Below are 19,130 nucleotides of genomic sequence, written 5' to 3'. Positions count from 1 at the left end.
GTTTTTACAAATGGAAATATTCAAAGGTTCAAACGTTGAATATTAGACTAAATTACTCTTAAAATGTGTTTCGCAGTGTGATGGGAACTAATGAATAATGATGAACTGGTGACACTGATGAAAAGTAAATTTGGAGCATTTTCAAGAGGTGAGCCACAGATTCTATAACCTCTAATTATAGTTTAAAGGGAAATTATTATAATGTAGTTTTGAAGGGCATCAATACCAATGACCCCGTGCTCACTCTGCCACTTGCTGAAGTTTTTGGCTTTCAGAGCTCATTGTCTGGACCATCCTCCTGCAATTTCCTCCCCCATACTCATGCATCTATTCTAATTGTCAACCACTTAAAAACAGAACAGTACTGGAACAGTGATTGACCCAAATTATAAGACAATTTTCCTTTTTAACTAAAAAAGAAAGAAAAAGAAATCCAATTTGGCTCTGCTCTCTCTGTCTCAGCACACTAAGGCTCAGCTACATTTTCAGCCACTTTGCAGTGATCAGTACATGTAGATGATGACATCAAAGCTTACTGGGACATATGAGTCACCCAATGAGGAGACACAACAAAGTGAGCTTATGTTGACCAGTAGCACTGCATATCTTTCTGCTCCAGCCTCCCAGTTTCACTCTAACACCTGGTTTGGTTCAAACTCTTCAAAGACTGCAGGACTAACAGGTAACAGCTCAAAGGGCGATATTGTTTTGTTAACTGCTGTTTCCAAGGTCAAAAATTAACTTTCAATCTAAATTTTTAAGCCAACATGGACAAGAAATCTTAATGTGCTCAGAAAAACTACAACTACATGACAACTGAGCAAGTTCAACTGCTGATGAAGGTCATGATACAATCAGAAGCTCCAGAACAGCTAATGAATGGGCCTGTTTTTGTCAATGTGTTATTTGTTGTTTTATGTGCACATTGGTCATTATGTGTTGTAATGTATTGATAAAAGTGCTGATACCTGTTTGTCAATCTTTATAAAACTTTTGAGCCATGCTAGCTGCATGACTCTATAGATGGCCCAGTGAGTACGTTGGTGACAGACTTTTCTTTTAACGTCATGAGGTTCACATTTGTGGGTTTTTGTGTGAAATGTCTCAACAACTACTGGATGGATTGCAATGAAATTTGGGACAGACATGTCCTCCCGGGGATGAAGTATGACAACGATGGTGATCCCTTAAAGGCCCAGTATGTAACATTCATGAGGATCTGAAATGGAATAAAATATTCATAGGTATGTTTTCCCTGAAAATAAGAATCGTGTTTTTGTTACCTTGGAACGAGATGTTTTATCTCCAGAGGGAGTGGGTTGTCTTCTACAGAGTCCGCCATGTTGGACTGCTATGTTTCTACAGTAGCCCAGAATGGACAAACCAAACACTGGCTGTAGATATGGCCAGTCGCTAGTTTTGTGGCATAGTTTCTCCTACACATATGGAACAGGACGGTAAAGCGAGGGCGTTGTAATCTGCAACTACACCACCACTAAATCCTACACACTGCTCGTATCATCATCATCATCATCATCATCATCATCATTATCATCAAATTTTCAGTTTGCCCAATTATTTTTGTTTATGACCAAATGCCTGCTAAACGAATGCCATTCCCATCAGCCTCAGCTATTCTGTATGTTTGGTGTTAATTATCAAATGTTAGCATGCTATCACACTGAACTTAGATGATGAACACTTAACATCTGCATGTTAGCATTGTGAGCATGTTTGCATGCTGGCCTTAGCATTTAGCTCAAAGTCTAAAGTCTTGTTTTAACAAAGAAGCCAAACTTCTCACACGGCAAATGTTCTCAAACACGCTTACCTAATTAAAGAATAAGCAACAACACATGCAGACTCTCTAAACAGGTGAAGGATGATATCTGTCAATATAAACAGTGCTGGACTGGTTACATACATCAACTGGACAGACTGTACAGGACACATTTTCCTTTAATTAGCTTATTTAGTCACTGCACAAACCCACCGTAACAGAAGGTGAACTGAGAGTGGGAAGGGTTAGCATCTGTCTTGTGTGAGATACTTTCTTGTATCGTTTTGTTTAGAAATTGAGGTCATGATGTCCTTTTAGTGTGATTTTATGTGTGTGCAGAAAAAGTCAGAGTTGAATATTAAGTCATCACTCACAGGACTGGAATCCTCAGACCTTTCAAACCGTTATAAACAGGTCACATCACAAAAGAGACGAATGAAAAAAGCCCTCTTTTTATTGATGGAAGGTCTGAATATAACAATGTGTTGCTGTTTTGTTGATAACACTGACATGAAAAGCTGAACAAAAAAATAAACCCAGAATATAACACACAACAGAAGTAAAAATAAATACCTTTTCCAGGGCTTCATTATTGTAAACAACCAATTTACACACAATGGAGGATAATAATAACAGGACACAGACAACACACTAATAAATATGTTTAAATAGAAAATTAATACATTTCAGTATAATTACAGGACGAGTAATAACTGCTCCTCATGAATTTTCTTCTGAGAAATTAAACCTCAAATCTGAACACTTAATTACGGAGCGCTGACACGCAGATAAAAAGGATGTGCAGCGTTTGTGTCACTGATGAATTTAAATGACCAGAAAGCAAAGAGGCAGCAGAATGAGCTCCTGATCTTATAATTTAAATCCCACTTTAACACCTGGATCCCACTAAACAGCCATTACTTTGTTGTACTGTCAACTTCTGTTGTTTTTATAATGTATTGTGTGTTTTTTTATGGCCCTTCAATGAAATATGTTTCATGTATTGCCGTTCCTCCCACAAGACATGACTGCTAATGATGCTACATCAGATCAACTTGTTCGAGTACAAACATCATTGTCCATTTAATTCACCTCACAGACGATATTTAAGTCCTTGTATGCTGCTTTTTATCACATATTTTACACTAATCGCCCTGTTTTTCAGGGCGTGTGAAGGTCCCAGGGAACCGAACCCAAAATATTGGACCAACTCAAAGCAGATCAACAAATCCAATGTTTGCAATTATGTTTTGACTTTTTGCAAGACTTCTAAATGTGCAAGCACAAATAACTTCACTGCAATATATGTCTGAGAAAGTCCCACATGTTACCATGTCAACATAGTTAGCAAACAGGCAATACAAAATCACAAAAAATATTAGTTTTATACACAAATTCTAACAGAATACTACCATAATAAACCACTTTGTGACGTCTTCTCCCTTCAACATACCCTGTGAAAGGAAATGTTACACTTGATCTGAGTCTTTCTTGCAAAGGAAAATCCTACATTCATCCTTCATTTTACAAAAACGTGAATAGTATTTTTTCTGTCCTGTTGCACAATGCATTTTGTTTCGTCAGATCAAACAAGTGCAGAATATGTTTTCTTTGAATGTGAGGTTAAATTACAAAGACGTCACTCCACAAATCACTGAAAAGGATTCAGTTTCTAAGATAAAGCCAAATAAGACTGAGGTGAAAATTGCTACAATGAACTTAAGCACAATCTTTCTCAATAAATCCCCAAATTACCTGTAGGGGGGTAGACAAAATAATGAAGACAACTTTAAATACGCAATCCAGTACAACAGCCCAATACAACTTTGAAGGAATAGATTAAATTTGAGAAAATACACAAATTTGCTTTCTTTCTTCAATGAGAAGAGCAACACAACACTCATATCTCCCCATTAAGTATAAGCATAGAGCCAGGAGGTAATTAGCTTAGTTTAGCTTAAACACTGGAAAATAGGGGGAAATAGCTAGCCCACAAAACGCACCTACCAACACCTCTGAAGACCACTAATTAATACGCTATATCTTGTTTAATCTGTACAAAAACAAGTGTAAAAACAATACAGCAAGGACTACCTGCAGTTTCTCGTACCAACCAGCGGAGCCTCCAGGAAGTTACTACACCCAGCCAAGAGATAGTCTGTAAAACCCACTGATGTTTTATGAGACTGCGAACTGCCGACAGCCAGAGCCCCCGCGCTTTGAGCGGCTCATCGGAAACCTCTGAGTGACATCACGGAAACTATGTCCATGTTTTATATCGTCTACGGATATAAAGTGTTATTTAGTAAGCTTGGGAGATGCTGTGAGGCAGATTTCTAAACTTTGGATAGCTGTTTCCCTCTGCTTCCAGTCCTTGTGCTAAGCTAAGTTAACCGGCTGCTGGTTACAGCTTCATTTTTACCATACAGGCATTATAGTGCTATCAATTTTCTCATCTGAGTCTCAGCAAGAAAGTGAATGAACCAACTACATTGTGGGTATTTCCCAAAATGTCAAACTATTTATTTAAAATATAACCTCTAGTTGAATCAACATCCGTCTAAAACCCTCTCAACCAAACTGATCATAAGAAAGTTTTATTGTAGCACTGTTGTATTCATTACATTGTGAGGTGTTGCTTTTATTTTGTCTACCCCCTGTAGCTCTCTGGTTACTCTGATCTAACTCTCTGATCCCCCCTGACTGTTGGCATATCCGACCATCTGGTATCATCCTGATCAGACCCAGGCGTGGACGCTGGCTGTCCAGTCCAGCAGCCGCCCCCGGTACCAGGCACGCGTGATCGGCTGAATGAAAAGCAGGAGCCGAAACCTTCGTAGCAGCCCACAGAAGACGGCAGCCGCCACAACCACGAGCGGTGACATCATCACAAAGCCTAGGATGATGAGGGCGGAGCAGCTGTTGTCATCAAGGTAACGGCAGATGGCAGAGGGGGCATCAAGGACCTATGAGGACAAACAGAGGAGATCAGAAGGGCTCCAGAGGACATGATGAACATTTTGGCATCAGCAGCTTCTCTTCTGTCAAAAAGCAAATAGGCAGGATTTGTCATTGGCCAGGTATGATTAGTGTGTGTGTGTGTGTGTGTGTGTGTGTGTGTGTGTGTGTGTGCGTGTGCGTGTGCGTGTGTGTGTGTGCATATGCTCAGGGTGCAGAAGTGGGACCGTGTGGGTAGTGGGCTGTGACAGAGTTTCTCCCAGCCTCCCCCTACTGTTCCGATAACGAGCAGCCCAGTAGCTGTCAGTAACCCTCTGAGCTGTCAATCACCTGTGACGGCGAGCGAGGGGGAGGAGGTGGGCACGGGGAGGCCAGAGAGAAAGAGACGGAAACTACAAAAAAAAAAGAGGCAGGAGGAGAACTAAACAATGAATGGATAAGAAAGAGCGAGGGTTGAGATCAGAGTGCACAAGATACATTCACAGCTGCAGAAGTACACACTGACATCCTTCATACACCAGGGTTAAACACTCACAACACACACACACATAAAGCACACACACATTATCTCCTTTTCACTGTCGAAGTCAGACACACAAAATTATTTAGTTACGTCTGAAGCCCTTTTTCTAGACAATTTCCTATTGTAAGCTTTTTCAAAAGGAACTTTGCCTCCTACAAATGTACCCTAGCAACAGCAGTGTTTAACACACTCACACTCACACACACTCACACACACTCACACACACACACACACACACACACACACACACACACACACACACACACACAGACAGACAGACACACCTCTGTCAAGTGCACACTGTGCTTTCACTGAGTACATTTTCCTCCTTGTCGTGCTGTCTGTGTGTCTGTGCACAGCTGGTGCAAGCACCAAATCAGACCCTCTTCTCAGTGGGTCCTCTCTCTCCATGTTCAGTCAGTCACCAGAACTCTCTGACTGACATTGTCTGTAATTGTTGGCTCTGAGCTGACACTTGCTCTGGCCTAATCACAATTACAGTCTTGTTCCACGAACAGACTTTGCATGTTCTTAATTTGTCTGCTCTGTCTCTACATGGCTGAGCCTTTGGAAACCAAATCATTCACAACTGAGACAACCAGGGTTTCTGGCAAAAGGACCAACTGATTCAAAGGTGGGATGTACTGTTATGACCTGTCGGGTGAGCCAAGGACAGAGCTGTAGCTCTTCACAGCATGATTTGGCATCATGCCTGGACACACCATATTTTACTGATGATCTATCTGCCCCTCATGTGACTCACAAAGAAGGAGCCGCACCCTCCTCCTCACCTCATTTCAAGAAACACTGGCAGGCTCCAACATTTGAGTTTAGTCATTATCTTCTTGGATTAGCTTGTTGTTCCTAAGAAAAACAAAGTACAAACATGAAGAATGAGCCTGAACACTTGTGGAGAAGTTGTCAGCCACTGGCGTTTAACTTATGCTGCCAAAAAGACTTTGCCCTAAGGCCGTGATTGCCATTTTCCCTCTGAGACTCCCGGTGCCGGTGCCAGTCTTAATGAGACATAATCCTCCCACTTTCTGTAAGTGACATGGGCTTACTTGTCTAAACATCCAGGTAAATTCAAGGAGACTGGGTGGGTAGGAGTAGTGCAGATTCCTCCTTGTAAATGATTAGTAAACTTACTGTCAGGTTGGCACAGAGCTATGGGCAGCAGAAACAAACACAGTAATCTGCAAATCAAAATTCACATTAATATGGTGAAGTTAGAAAACAGTTGCTTATTTAACCATCCAGCTGTTAGGGAACAACATTATCATTCATTTCCACTCTTGGTTGTGTCCACATGATGAGTGTAAATGCATTTTAGCTCTGTTGGGCTCTCTATCAGCTGAGAAAAATATCTGTCTCTTTAGCTGCTAAATGCTCCACTGTGTTCACCAGCTAGTCTCTAACTGTGACTGTTATTTGGTGATGAGCATGTAGTGTACAGTGGGGGTTGTTTTTGCTGAAAACAGCTGCATGCTGAGGCTGGAAACAACACTGATGAGAGTAGTGAGATTGAACCATATCAGTTAAATCGTGGGCTGAAAAGAAATAGCTGAAAGTCACTAAAATGCTGGAGAGCTGAGAGAAAGAGAGTCAGGTGATATCTGTGTGGTTGCCACTATGAGCAACACCTTTCACAATACAGAGGCAGCTGATCCATTTTTATAATGAAAACATGGACTATAGCTTTAATAATAAAATGTCTTCCAGATTGTGGAAACCTGGAGAACTTTTCATCATCATCAACTGGAGGAATGACAGGAAACAGGGTTGACATGCAAATGTTCCCTCAAACAGGAGAATGTAAAAATATTCAAGTTATGTATTTTACAACTTGTTACATAAGTTTTCTTTTCATTCTTTCGTGCATTATTTCCTTAATTTTTACATTTGAGCTACATGGTAAACATGTGGACGTTGCAATGACATGGTATATGTCTTGTATCTGGACCAGTGTGAGGCTTTTAAGGACAGGTCCGGCATGTTGTTTAGTTATTTATATGGTTGCCATGAGAAACATTTTACAGCTGCAGGGAAACCATCTATCACACACTGTATTCTGTATGTTTACCTCCAACGATTCAGGACATTGTAGAGATTTATGACATTTGTTCCACAGTATTATGATTTCATTTTATGTGATAACTCAGTGTACTTTGCTGCAAAGTAAGTGAATGTAAATCTTATTAAACAGAAAACGAACAAACCTTTGGGAACATAATTTGTGGCAAAGAATGTAATACATTGCAAATCATCATCTCTTACTGCACAACTCAGATCTTTATCCTATTATTTCACATTGTGAAATACTGTACTCTGCGGCCCACTGTGATTCCTGGTTTACAGCACCCTGTGTCTGTGCCAGTGAACTCCACCTCAGTCCAGTATCCTCTGACTAATCATCCAGAGGCAGCTGCAACTTTACAACCTGACTTTTGAAGCTCAAATCACACCCACCTCCCTTAACCTTCAGCCCACAGTTGCTGCAGACAACTCACCCTGGAGTGGCAGAGGAAACCAGCATACAGCAGCAGCATCGCAGGCAGCAGCACCACAGCAAAGACAACAGCCAGGAGCAGAGCGCTGGCCAAGACGACACACAGGTTCCAGAGGACGAGAGCTGCCCCGCAGGTCACGCAGCCGCACCTGCCCCTGCGGCTGCCCCACGCACTTCCCCCGCTGTGTGCCACGGGAGGGGGCAGCATCTTTACCCCCTCCCCGATCCAGAGCTCCTCCTCTTTCTCCTCCTCGCCTGAACCACCATCGTCCAGGTCCACGTCCATACCACACATCCTGAGACAGAAAGAGAGAGCATACTCTGTTAAGAGCAGACTGAGGGTGAATTGTTCTGATTCAGGCTGTTTTATTATTTAATGAATGTAGTAAGAAATGTAATAAAATGTACGAGGATGAGGTTGTTGTTGTTGGGGACTGTGAGTGAGCTTGCAAACATCACTGTGCTTATTTAAATTCTGTATATTGTGAAGATTTGTATTAATTTAATGGAAAATAAAGTATAATAATCCCATTCCTTAGCTTGTCATCACTTTCATGTTGAATCACACACAAAATAACACCTAAAGTGTATGTTTCCTCTACAGGCTGGATGCTGTTTGATTCAGCTGCATCTAATTGTTGCATGCATGTTGAATTTTAACACCTTAAATAAGAGTAGCAAGGCACAGGCAGCCATCCAGGTAGCCAATAACTCATTAGACTATGTAAATGAGGAACCTATAGCCTTTGACTTCACACAAACACACACACACACACACACACACACACACACACACACACTTTAACTGTCTTCCCATTGCTCTTCCAATCGATCTCATTGATTAGGGCTTTATCACTAGAGCCTGGACTGCCAATAAGATCCATTTTAAACCTTTTAACCTGCAGAAACCTCCTGCTGTGCTGCAGATACCAGCTCACACACTGGTTTCAACACAGATTCATCATAAACTGAAGAAATTCTTCGCTTTGCTTTTTTCCAGATGTCCTGTTTTTTTTTTTTTTTTTTTTTTTTACCTTTGATGGATAAAATACTGGACACTTTATATTTTGATTTTAGTTCATACTTGATTGCTTTTTCTTAAGTAAAAACAAAGTAAACCAGGTGTCAGAAAGATGAATCCATGTGATAGAGTAGTCCTATGGATCCTTTAATAAACACGCTATAAATGAAAAATGTTCTTGCCTACCTCCAAGTACAAATCTCGTTAATCCTTCGGCTGTTTGTTGAATGCTTCACCCGGTGATCGAGCTCTTAATTTCACTACTAAATAAAACAGATACTCCTTTTTTTCTTAAAAAAAACAGCAGCGGATAAAAGCACCTGTGAGTTGAACCCGGTGCTGCTGTGCTGATGCTGCTGTGAGGAGCCTCTGTGCGTCTGAGGGAGCCGAGACACTCCGGGACGCGCGCACTACCGTTAAGTGCGCGTTCACGAGGTCGTACATCAGGTACATTCACAGCCTCCAGAAAGCATCCAGAAAAACAACTGTTATATTTAAGATTAAAATACTTTTTTTAACCGAGCACATATGAAAAACATCCCCACAACCAACATGCAAAACACATAATGTAAGACAAGACCACAGAGGGGTGGGTCAGGGTGGGGTATCACGTTCAGACAACATGACCCTGTATAAAGGCTTTATATACGTTTCAGCTGATGGTTTGGTTCATACATCAGTTATCATTTACATTAATGGGAAACAACTTTTTTGTTCCTGGTTGTGGAAAACCTTCCTCCACTATGGGACTATGGGATCAATAAATATATATTTAAATAAATAAATCGACCAATTTATTAACGTTATTAGGAACTTCACATTTTTTATTTTTGTTGGAAAAAAACAAACACTTGATGACTTGAATGCATTGTTACCAAATAGAAACCAAAGAAAGGGATTTTTTTTTTATAACCAGCAACAAAACGTTGTTCTTATTAGTGGCTTATAACTAATATATGAAGAATTAAAGTAAAGTAAATGCTAATCAATAAGATTAGTTGCAACTTATCTACCCTTTATAAAGTAGGTGTAATTAGAAAATGGTCTAGAAAATAGTATTTTATTGAAGCTTTATTTAATAAGTCCATAAATATGTACCAAATTTAAAAAAAGGATTAAAAAGGTAAAAAAAAAAAAAAAGTGGTCTAACTTCTTACCCTGCTACAGTGATGTAGAGATGTACTTCAGGGTGTGTCAGTACACTCTGACATCACTGTTTTTCAGTCTTGTATTTTAAGTTACTCTTTAACAATTAACTAATCCTATAGAGACAATGTTAATAGTATGGTACATTTGTCTGTTCACTAATAACTAAAATAAGCCGTACTAAATTATTACAAAGGCTGCTCGTGGACCAGTTCATCTTGTTATCTGTCCTATCAAGTGACCTTTATTGAGGTTCACTTAAGTAAATGCATTTCAGAGTAGTCAGATAATCAGATAACATCTCAGGAAAATGAGATTAGGGTCCCACTTAAATGAAAGATTACACACATACTGTAAAGATTGCTTACCTGTAACTCCCCCACAGATCAAAATAACCAAAAACTGTAAGAGACAGAAAACATGCATAATGAGGAAATTAATGAGTACTGTTCTGTACAAGGTGGAATATAAGTCTGCCTGTGTGAGAACAAAACACAGCAAAAGTTAAAAGGGAGAGCCACGAAATCAAAGCCTGAAAAACAAGTTAATATATGACAATAAGATATGTTCAGAAAGGCCCCTCTGAGTTTCTCCCTCTGCGGTCTGCCTTTCACCAATCTCCGAGCATTGTCAGCTGTGTGGCCGCGAGATAAGGGGATGATCGATTTGTTTTGCAGCACAGACAGACAGTCAACCTTTCGCTGTTCAAATTTAATTACACAGAACAAGGGAAAAAAGATGGGAGGATATGGGACAGAGCTGACGTGAAATGGAAGAAGAGACACTGCCTGGATGTAGAGATAGAGATGAGGGGATGATTGATGAAGGAGGGGAGAGATGTTCTGGGAAGTCTGGTTGGGAAAGAGGTTTGTTTGTCATCTGGTTCTGAGAAGTTGAAAAGTTAAGAGGCCAGGTATTTATAACCTTTTATAGACTCTACCTGTAACATCTGCTGACATCTACTGGAATGTCTGTGAACTTTTTAAACTAATTGTAACACAGCCACTTCAAGTGATGCTCTTTGGTAATGTCCTCCGGCGCTTCGGTATTGACTGGGATCCATTTGTTTATTTTGTCGTAGCCCAGCCGACTACAGACTGAACATTTTCTCTTCACCATCAAGCTTTTCTGTAGCAACTCTGATTCTGTCACTCTCCACCTCGAGCCAATACACGAGGTCACTCACCATCCATTAACTGAACAGCATCCTGCTGGTTGCCATGGTAATTCATCTTAGTCCAACAAGTAGTAACTATGAACATCAACTATGAACCCTGTTAACATGAGATCATCTATCTATCAGTCTGTCTCTCTAGTATTGATAGATGTAATTAGGTCATCATTTCAACAGCCTTATCTTTGACACAATGGCCGCACTTTTATTACCTGTGCTATCAAGTAATTATGTGATTAGATTAATATTATTATTAATTATGTGTTGTTACTGTAAAGAGTTCATCATCATGTCAGTATTACACAAAGTATTATCAAAGCCCAGTTTGCAATTGTACTACTGAAAATACAGGACTGATCTTTTCCTGGAGACAGCTATGAAATCCAGCACTATGTATATACATATAATACAGGGAAAATATAAAAAATAAGGATTTCCTTGGAAGAACAAAATCCTTTTAAGTCTCCAGGAAACCCAAGAGGATATTTATTAATTGTTCAACAATTATTGAAACTCTATGTTGACATGCATTGTATTGTTTGTGTAGACATATTTCTCCATGTTCAGCAGACCTGCTCACTGAGTTAACTCCAGGTTATATTAGTGCTTAAGTGAAATTAATACTTTAATTTTTGTACCAGATTACACCCCCCTCTCCAGAAGACTTTGTGGAAGGAATTAATCAGAAATTACAGGCCCATTAAAAAGGAGTTATTAAGATAATGTTTCTTTGAGTGTGTTATATTATGTTTGCTTAATACCACAAAGCTTTTATTGCCAATTATCCTATTTGAACCTTAATTAAGAGAAATTAATCTCTTAAATTATCCCATTGGCCCTCTGTAACTTTTTCCATTCTGAATCCACATTGTACTTCAGGGAATTGGTTCATATGAAGGAATGAACTGCTCCCTTCCTAACATGTTTACAGTGGAGATAGGGGACAAAATCAGCAGCCTGAGTTAGCCACATCAAGCAGATATCTCCTACTTTGTGTCAACTGCAGCTCGGGCTGGTAAACACAGATCATTTCTGAAAGGACTTTAAGTTCATACACACTTGATATTTGCATTATCTTGACTTTAAAAAGCATTTTTTTTAAAAATCATGGATAAATAAAATATCTGGATAAAACTTTGTCTGTGCAGCATCTCATCAAACTTTCTGGCACTGTGAGATTCAGGCCAATGAAGCAGTGAGCAGCAGGGACTCTATCCATCATGAGGCTCTTCTGTGCTCCAGTAAGCGGCACCAACATCTATTAAATGTTTGTCCATGACTCGAGTTTTGTTGATCAAAGTTAAAAAACACCATGTGCCCTGACCCAAACCCACACAGCAGCCACATGATATAAAGAAACTGCTTGATTTTTAGAAAGAGTAAAAGGAACTTGTGGGTACTTCTTTCAACAAAAGACACTTTCTCCAACTCCATTTTTTGTGAATGCCTCGCTGTGACAAGAAAAGGAGGGAGCTAACTAGTCCTTGAGTTCATACAACAAAAGACACAAGGGCAGTCATCACAACAATAGAATTTATTGCATTAAAGCAGATTAAAAGTAATGAGACTACAGCTTATTAACAGACTTTAGTCATGTCTGGATGCACACATAGGCATTTTTAAATCAGCAAAACAAAAAGAGTGCATAGGCTGGTGTGTTTTAATCTTATAGCATGACTTTGTGAATGTGTGACTGTGTGTATGTGTGTGTGTGTGTGTGTGTGTGTGTGTGTGTGTGTGTGTGTGTGTGTGTGCATGCCTTTTAACACAAAGTGAAGGCATATTTTCAAAGTGTCTTTACAATACTACAGATTGGTACAAAGGATGCGGTGTGGAGGAGAGTAGAGAGGCGGAAGAGATGAGTGACAAGAAGAGTCAGATGATGAACCTACCCTCCGTCTGATGTATGTGGTAGTGTGTGATGGTCTGTGTGTGGGTGAGCATGCTTATTAGAGTGTGTGTCTGAAGGGGGCAGAGGGTGAGACTGAGCACCGCTGAGGGTGTCAGATAAAGACGGAGCGTCCAGAACGTTGTCTGCTGGATACAGCTGCATCACCGCCCCCTCCTGGGCACCTTCCTTACTGCAGGACTGGCAGCTACAGTGGAAGATCCTCTCCACCAGCTTATCCACACGAGGAGAGTCTTCACTGCCCGGGCACTCCAGAGTCACCTGTTCTCACACACACACACACACACACACACACACACACACACACACACACACACACACACACACACACACACACACACACACACACACACACACAAAACTTACCCTCAGTGACCCTGTGCACACCTGAAACTTTAACCTGACAGGAACTGGACTTTATCGGGCTCTCTATTTGGCCTTAGTCTTAAATCTTCCACTTTGTTATATATGGAATGGCAATAAAGTTTCTATTCTTTGGTTTGATCTACTACTGTTTTTTCCTTTTTTTTATAGGTATATTTATTTTTTAATAATATTATCTTTCATGTACATTTCATATTGCTTTTTTGTCCTTGACTATTGATTGTTGCTGTTTATTGTCATCATTACATTCTTGTGTTTAACACCTGTCTGCAAATTAAATTTCCTTCACAATAAGTTGAAGTTTGTGCTGAATCCTAGTTATACTTTCTTTCCTTCCCAACAAAACAAAGTGCACTTACTGCTATATGTGGATGTGTGTGTGTGTGTGTGTGTGTGTGTGTGTGTGTGTGTGTGTGTGTGTGTGTGTGTGTGCGGTCCCAGATCCCGTCAAACTTTCCCTCCTTTGTCTCGTTTTGTCGCTTTGTTAAAATCACAAATCTGTATTTTCACGCTAAGAAAACGATTGCACCATCATTGTAATATCACTGGATTAAGGAATATTGAGAAAAACATTAATATAAAATAAACTGAAAATACACAAGCTCCCTGTAAACCTCAGTGTTGCACAAGCTCTTCTAGCTCTCCAGATCTCACACAACTTGCCCTCACTGTTATCATTACCCACTGAAAATGATCATTCAGCTATTTTTTACAGATCAACCACAAGTGCCAAACCAGCATGGAGCAGTATCTTCTTTCATGAGACTGACTCAGTTTTGTTTCAAACTGAATTCTGTTTAAAGTCCTGCAACAACAATCACGACCACAGACATAAACATCCATTTCCAGATAATTAGAAGTAAGGTGAGACCGTAAATGCACTTTCCCTGCCCTTTCTCATGCAACAAAAATTGTAAGAAAATTAATTAATCTATCCGGTAACAACTGTGCACTCCAAGAGATACAATATTTTCCACTGAAACATGAGGCCACCTCACCTGTGGTCCCACCCGCCTAGCTGACCTGGCAGCTTTCCAAACTACATACACCTCACTACAAAGCCTTTGTTGTCGCAAGACTGGATTCCTTCTGGCTAAGAGGGACAATGAACTTCAGAGGAATATCAAATACAGGCTTAAGGTTCATAGGAAACCGCAGAAACTGTGACAGAAATCTATTCAAAATCCTCCATTTATGTTTTTTTCCCCCTGCTCTGTGTTCGCCAGCGAAGAGTGACTGCCATCTTTCATGCTGGAAACTTGTGGTTTGTGTGTGAGTTTGACAAGCCAGTGTTGGTGTGTGCTTGCTACATGAGCTAATGTGCAATAACTCTTACCACTTCCCACTGTGTCTGGGCAGGCATGCAGGAGTCACAGTGCACCAGAGACTCTGTTGACTGTGGGAACGTGTTGGGGACGCTGTAACTGAAACACTGGCCCAGACAAGCTCTGTAAAGAGGACAGAGTTCATTATTTTCATTGTGCTTACAGACACGACGTTCATGCCTGTGAAAGAAAGAGCTGTGGATGCCTTATAGCCAAAGAAGACACAATCATAAAATAGAGACTAGTTATTTATAAAACTTCTGATTATGAATTAAAATCATGATTAGGATGATGAGAACAAATACTGATGTGTATAGAAATAGGACCACAGTGCTATATTTGCATGTTTTTACCACTGACTACAGATCAGGAACACTTGACTAATGGATAAGTCTGTTGCTGTTCTATTTCTTTTTTTACTGTCAACAAATACCATGAAGTGATCCTTCTGAAAACAAATATTTCTTGTGTCAACCAAAGCCTGAAATAGCTTATTCCTCCAGTATGCAAAAACTATTAAAAACACATCACTGAGCCACTTTGTTGCACTGAGTGACATGTTCCTTCATTAACATGAACATCGGCTCTGTAGTTTATTTTTAGTCCCACATGCACCATCTTGCTGCTGTAAATACTCACTAGAGAAACAATTCAACAGCAGAACACAATCTGCAATTTTCCACTATTTATTGTTTCTTGAGCTGTTTTCTATTTGGCCTTTGTTTTAGATGAAAGTATATATTGGCCACCTGTTGTTTCAGTAGGCTGAAGGCCACAGACAGGTTAGGAAAGTCAGAAAGAATTGAAAGACAATAAGAAACATAAGAATTTCACCCGTGTTTTTTTATAATATCAGCGCCTGCAGTTTTTCAACAATACAAGGTGCCACATTAGTAACATTAGTTTCAAGTTTCTGCAAGTTGATTTTCCTACTTAAAGGTCCATCGTGTTACATTTAGGAGGATCTATTGTCATAAAGGTAATAGTGTATAATCACCTGATAATAAGAATCATGTTTTTGTTACCATATAATGACCATTTCTATCTACAGACGCTGCTGGTCATCTTCCATGGTGTCTGCCATGTTGAACCGCCATGTTTCTACAGTAGCCTAGAAAGAACAACCCAAACACTGGCTCTAGATAAGGGTATGTGTGTTTTTTTACGTGCATTTTGAGACCATCATACTTTGAGCTTGAAAGGGAAGGGTGAAGAGACAGAGTTGTGATCTGCAACGACACCACTAGATGCCACTAAATCCTTCACACTGGACCTTTAACTGGAGTTTTTAATAAAATGAAACACAAAACACAAATATCTTGAAATACTATGTATGTTTAAAAGTATGGTTGGTAATAACACAACATATGTGTGTTTGTAGTAAACTGACCATAAAATGCAAAATCACTATTGTGTGGTAAGTTGAAGTTCCCAAAGCTTTGTGAGTGCCAACCCCCCTCTGTTCCCTACAGACTGAATGAGACACAACTCTGAGGATGCAACTTATTGACATCCAGACATTTCCGGACTATTCACATTTTTCAGCTGCACTGACAGATTGTCAGACAGAGGGAGAGAGAGAGAGACAGAGAGGGCCTTCATCCTGACCTGTTTTGAATAGAGCGAGGCTGACATCCCGTGTGCCCGACTATCTGTGTGATGTTCTTGGCTTCGCACCAGGCGCTCTTGTCAGGGAACAGCGCCAGGCGGTTGATGTGTGCAGGCGGTGCTGCTGAATACAGTGCAAACAGTGCGCAGCAAATCTGAATCCTCTGCCACATGACTGCACCTAAAGGGGCAGAAAAAACCACAGCATGTTATCGCTCTGTTAACCTTGTAAAACACACACTCAAAGGGAATCTCTTCATGTTTTCTGGTTCGACTGGTCAGGTATTGTCTGGTTTCACAGTCAATACAAAATTTGAATTTTGCATTTCCCTGCAGATGTGGACTGACAACTTCCTGGTGAAACATGTCCTTGTGCTTTATTTTTGATCATGTTTGGCTCATTTGAATAATTAAAAGAGATAACTTCTTAACTATCTGAATCACCAGCTGCCTGGAGAACACCATACTGGATTCATATTGTCCCAAAAATGAGACAAAACGACCAATGGGGGAGGGAGACAAATGTCTGCTCCATACCACCTGACTCTAAAGTCTGTCCTCTGCTCTGGTTCACTCTCTTCTTTTAAAATGCCTCAACCAGTCACGTCATTTACAACCTACAAAATCGCTTTCTCCTGCTGCTTATAAAACAGTGTCCAGTGGTCACCCACGTAGCCTCCTTTACACATTCTCCAGCTCTCCCATATGGCTCTGACACAAGCAGCCCCATCTACCAGGCTCAGCAGGGCTCTCTCTCTCTATTGTATGCAGATATAACAGATAAAGGCTGGAGTGTGCTGTTGTGAGAGGGGGGGTGTTGTTTAATAAGACTTCAAGAGTCCAGGATACTTTCTTTAAACCCTCACAGGTCTGAGCAACCTGAGGATAGTTAAAGTAACGCGTTACAGTAACGAATAAGTTACTAAGTTTCTAAATGGGTTCACGTTACAGTGTGTCACGACGAATAAAAACTTGTTATTTGTCCATTTGGCAGTAACGCACGTTAACGTCAGTTTTCTCGAGGTTAAAGAAATCTTCCTTTTATGGCTTTTGTTTTATTTACCACAATATCCACCTCAATTTCTTGCCGGATTTTCTTTTTCACGGGGTTTCCTCCAGTTACTTCGGAAGGTAGGAGAGGTCGCAAATAACCTTTAACTTTAGTGTATAAAGAACAAAAAGTACCCAAAGCTGTTAAATCCGCTCTCTGAGGGCGACTAACTACAGTAACTAGAGTACTGATAACGTTACTTTTGAAACTCGAGTAGTGAAGTACTTTAAGGATAACGAGCCTCTCAACAGCGGTCGTTATTGACACTTACCACCCCTCACCGACCCCGGGTAACAGCCAGTTGAGCGCTGCGCAACGTCCCGCTGAGACCCCTCTCCAAAACCTGGACACGGGTTCCCAAAACCGGAGGATGCGGCTCGCCGTCGGATATCACCGTGCGCTGATAATTAAGGAAAATATGAGCACAGCGAGAGTGGCGAGGATAAATCCGAGCCCAGTCTGTCATAAAACAGTTACATCATCCGGAAAGAAAAAGAACCGTCCGTCTGACGGGGAAGGATGGGGAGATGGGGTAACTATGTGCGCTATCTCATCTCCGAGTCCATCAGCTCAGACCGTCCCTCCCCTTTGTTCTGTTCCCGTCCAGTGTTAAATTCCCTTGTAACTCCACTGCAAGAAAGAAAGAAAAAAAAAAAAAAAAACACTCTCCAAGTTGTTGCCTTTTGTTGTAAAACTCTGAATCAGGGGTTAGGCGCGGTTGAGCCCTCCGACAGGGGTCCTGCTGTGCCGTTTCTGGACGAAACAAAACGGGGAGGGGGGGAAACTTGTTGGGAGAGGTTTCAAATGTTTCCTTAAGTATACAGGAGCGAGCCGAGGCTGCAGATCAGATTTATAGGACAAAAATGCAAATATAATAAGATTAATAAACAATTGTGCACATTTACAGCCATCCACTAACGTTGCAGACACATCTGGCTTTGCTTTACCGACATGTGTTTTTAGATTTTAAAATTTAAACACTACTAACAGTATGAAATTGCAATACAACTGGAAAACAGATGTGAGTCAGTGCCCTGGTCCGCTTTATTTAACACTTTTCCCTCAACATTAAAAGCACCTTTAAGTTGAAATGATGCAAGTTGCTTAACTATAAACCCATGACAACTTGATCTAATTAAAGACCCCTCAATATGAAACCGACTGGCTGACTCATGACTTGCTGAAAGGGCATGAGGTTCCCTGGTGTTGGTGACCTGTGAGTGGGCTCCTTTAAAATCCAGTATGGGCCCGACCATTTGGGTTGTGGAATATGATGCTCAAGTCAGCCACTGGTAAATGTCTTTTCTGGCTCCAAACTACTGACATTAGCATCCAGTGGAGAAAGAGGTATTCAGATTGTAGAGGGGAAAAAACACAACAAATTTGAAGCAATAGTAAACGTTATACAGATTTAATTGTAGTGCTACACTTACGCAAATTTAAGATACTTGTGCAGTATTTTACTTTATACCGTAACTACATTTTAACAGGGAATTATTTATTTGACATGAATTTAATTAATTTACATACAAAAACATATGATCAGGTTATGAAATATAATTCACTGTTACACATTAAACTAACCAACAATAAAGCTAAAATTATTAATTTAAAATGATGTCCACCTCTACCGACTACAGCAGTAAAATTCTACTTACACAAATAATAATCAGTAATAATAATATAATTATATGATATACATTAACAGATTTTCTGCATTACGTTTTATACCTATAAGTACA

General features: G+C 40.3%; 2 protein-coding genes across 2 annotated transcripts; both read right to left on the bottom strand.

The window, feature by feature from the left end:
* Nucleotides 1-2,216: 2,216 nt before the first annotated feature.
* LOC127372578 (transmembrane protein 88) lies at nt 2,217-9,208 on the bottom strand. Its single transcript, XM_051416475.1, has 3 exons — nt 8,978-9,208; nt 7,772-8,066; nt 2,217-4,746 (listed from the first exon to the last, which is right to left on the bottom strand). The coding sequence occupies exons 2-3, from the start codon at nt 8,063-8,065 to the stop codon at nt 4,519-4,521; spliced, it is 522 nt and encodes a 173-aa protein (XP_051272435.1). The 5' UTR covers nt 8,066; nt 8,978-9,208; the 3' UTR covers nt 2,217-4,518.
* Nucleotides 9,209-12,630: 3,422 nt separating this feature from the next.
* Nucleotides 12,631-18,133, bottom strand: nbl1 (NBL1, DAN family BMP antagonist). The gene is made up of 4 exons (XM_051416472.1): nt 17,660-18,133; nt 16,338-16,518; nt 14,741-14,852; nt 12,631-13,281 (listed from the first exon to the last, which is right to left on the bottom strand). The coding sequence occupies exons 2-4, from the start codon at nt 16,508-16,510 to the stop codon at nt 13,000-13,002; spliced, it is 567 nt and encodes a 188-aa protein (XP_051272432.1). The 5' UTR covers nt 16,511-16,518; nt 17,660-18,133; the 3' UTR covers nt 12,631-12,999.
* Nucleotides 18,134-19,130: the final 997 nt, after the last annotated feature.

Source organism: Dicentrarchus labrax, unplaced genomic scaffold, assembly GCF_905237075.1.
Source record: "Dicentrarchus labrax unplaced genomic scaffold, dlabrax2021, whole genome shotgun sequence".
In the NCBI taxonomy this organism is placed as follows: Eukaryota; Metazoa; Chordata; class Actinopteri; family Moronidae; genus Dicentrarchus; species Dicentrarchus labrax.
Note: the sequence above shows the minus strand (reverse complement) of the source record. Positions and strands in the feature narration are given on the sequence as shown.

Bases quoted from the DNA above. Each gene is read 5' to 3' on its own strand.
- LOC127372578 (XM_051416475.1), bottom strand. From the start codon at position 8,065: ATGTGTGGTATGGACGTGGACCTGGACGATGGTGGTTCAGGCGAGGAG. The intron at 4,747-7,771 runs GTGAGTTGTCTG...TTGTCCTCATAG, and splicing joins GTTTCCTCTGCCACTCCAGG to GTCCTTGATGCCCCCTCTGC.
- nbl1 (XM_051416472.1), bottom strand. From the start codon at position 16,510: ATGTGGCAGAGGATTCAGATTTGCTGCGCACTGTTTGCACTGTATTCA. The intron at 14,853-16,337 runs GTCAGGATGAAG...TCCTCTTTACAG, and splicing joins CCTCGCTCTATTCAAAACAG to AGCTTGTCTGGGCCAGTGTT. The intron at 13,282-14,740 runs GTAAGAGTTATT...GTGTGAGAACAG, and splicing joins CCCAGACACAGTGGGAAGTG to GTGACTCTGGAGTGCCCGGG.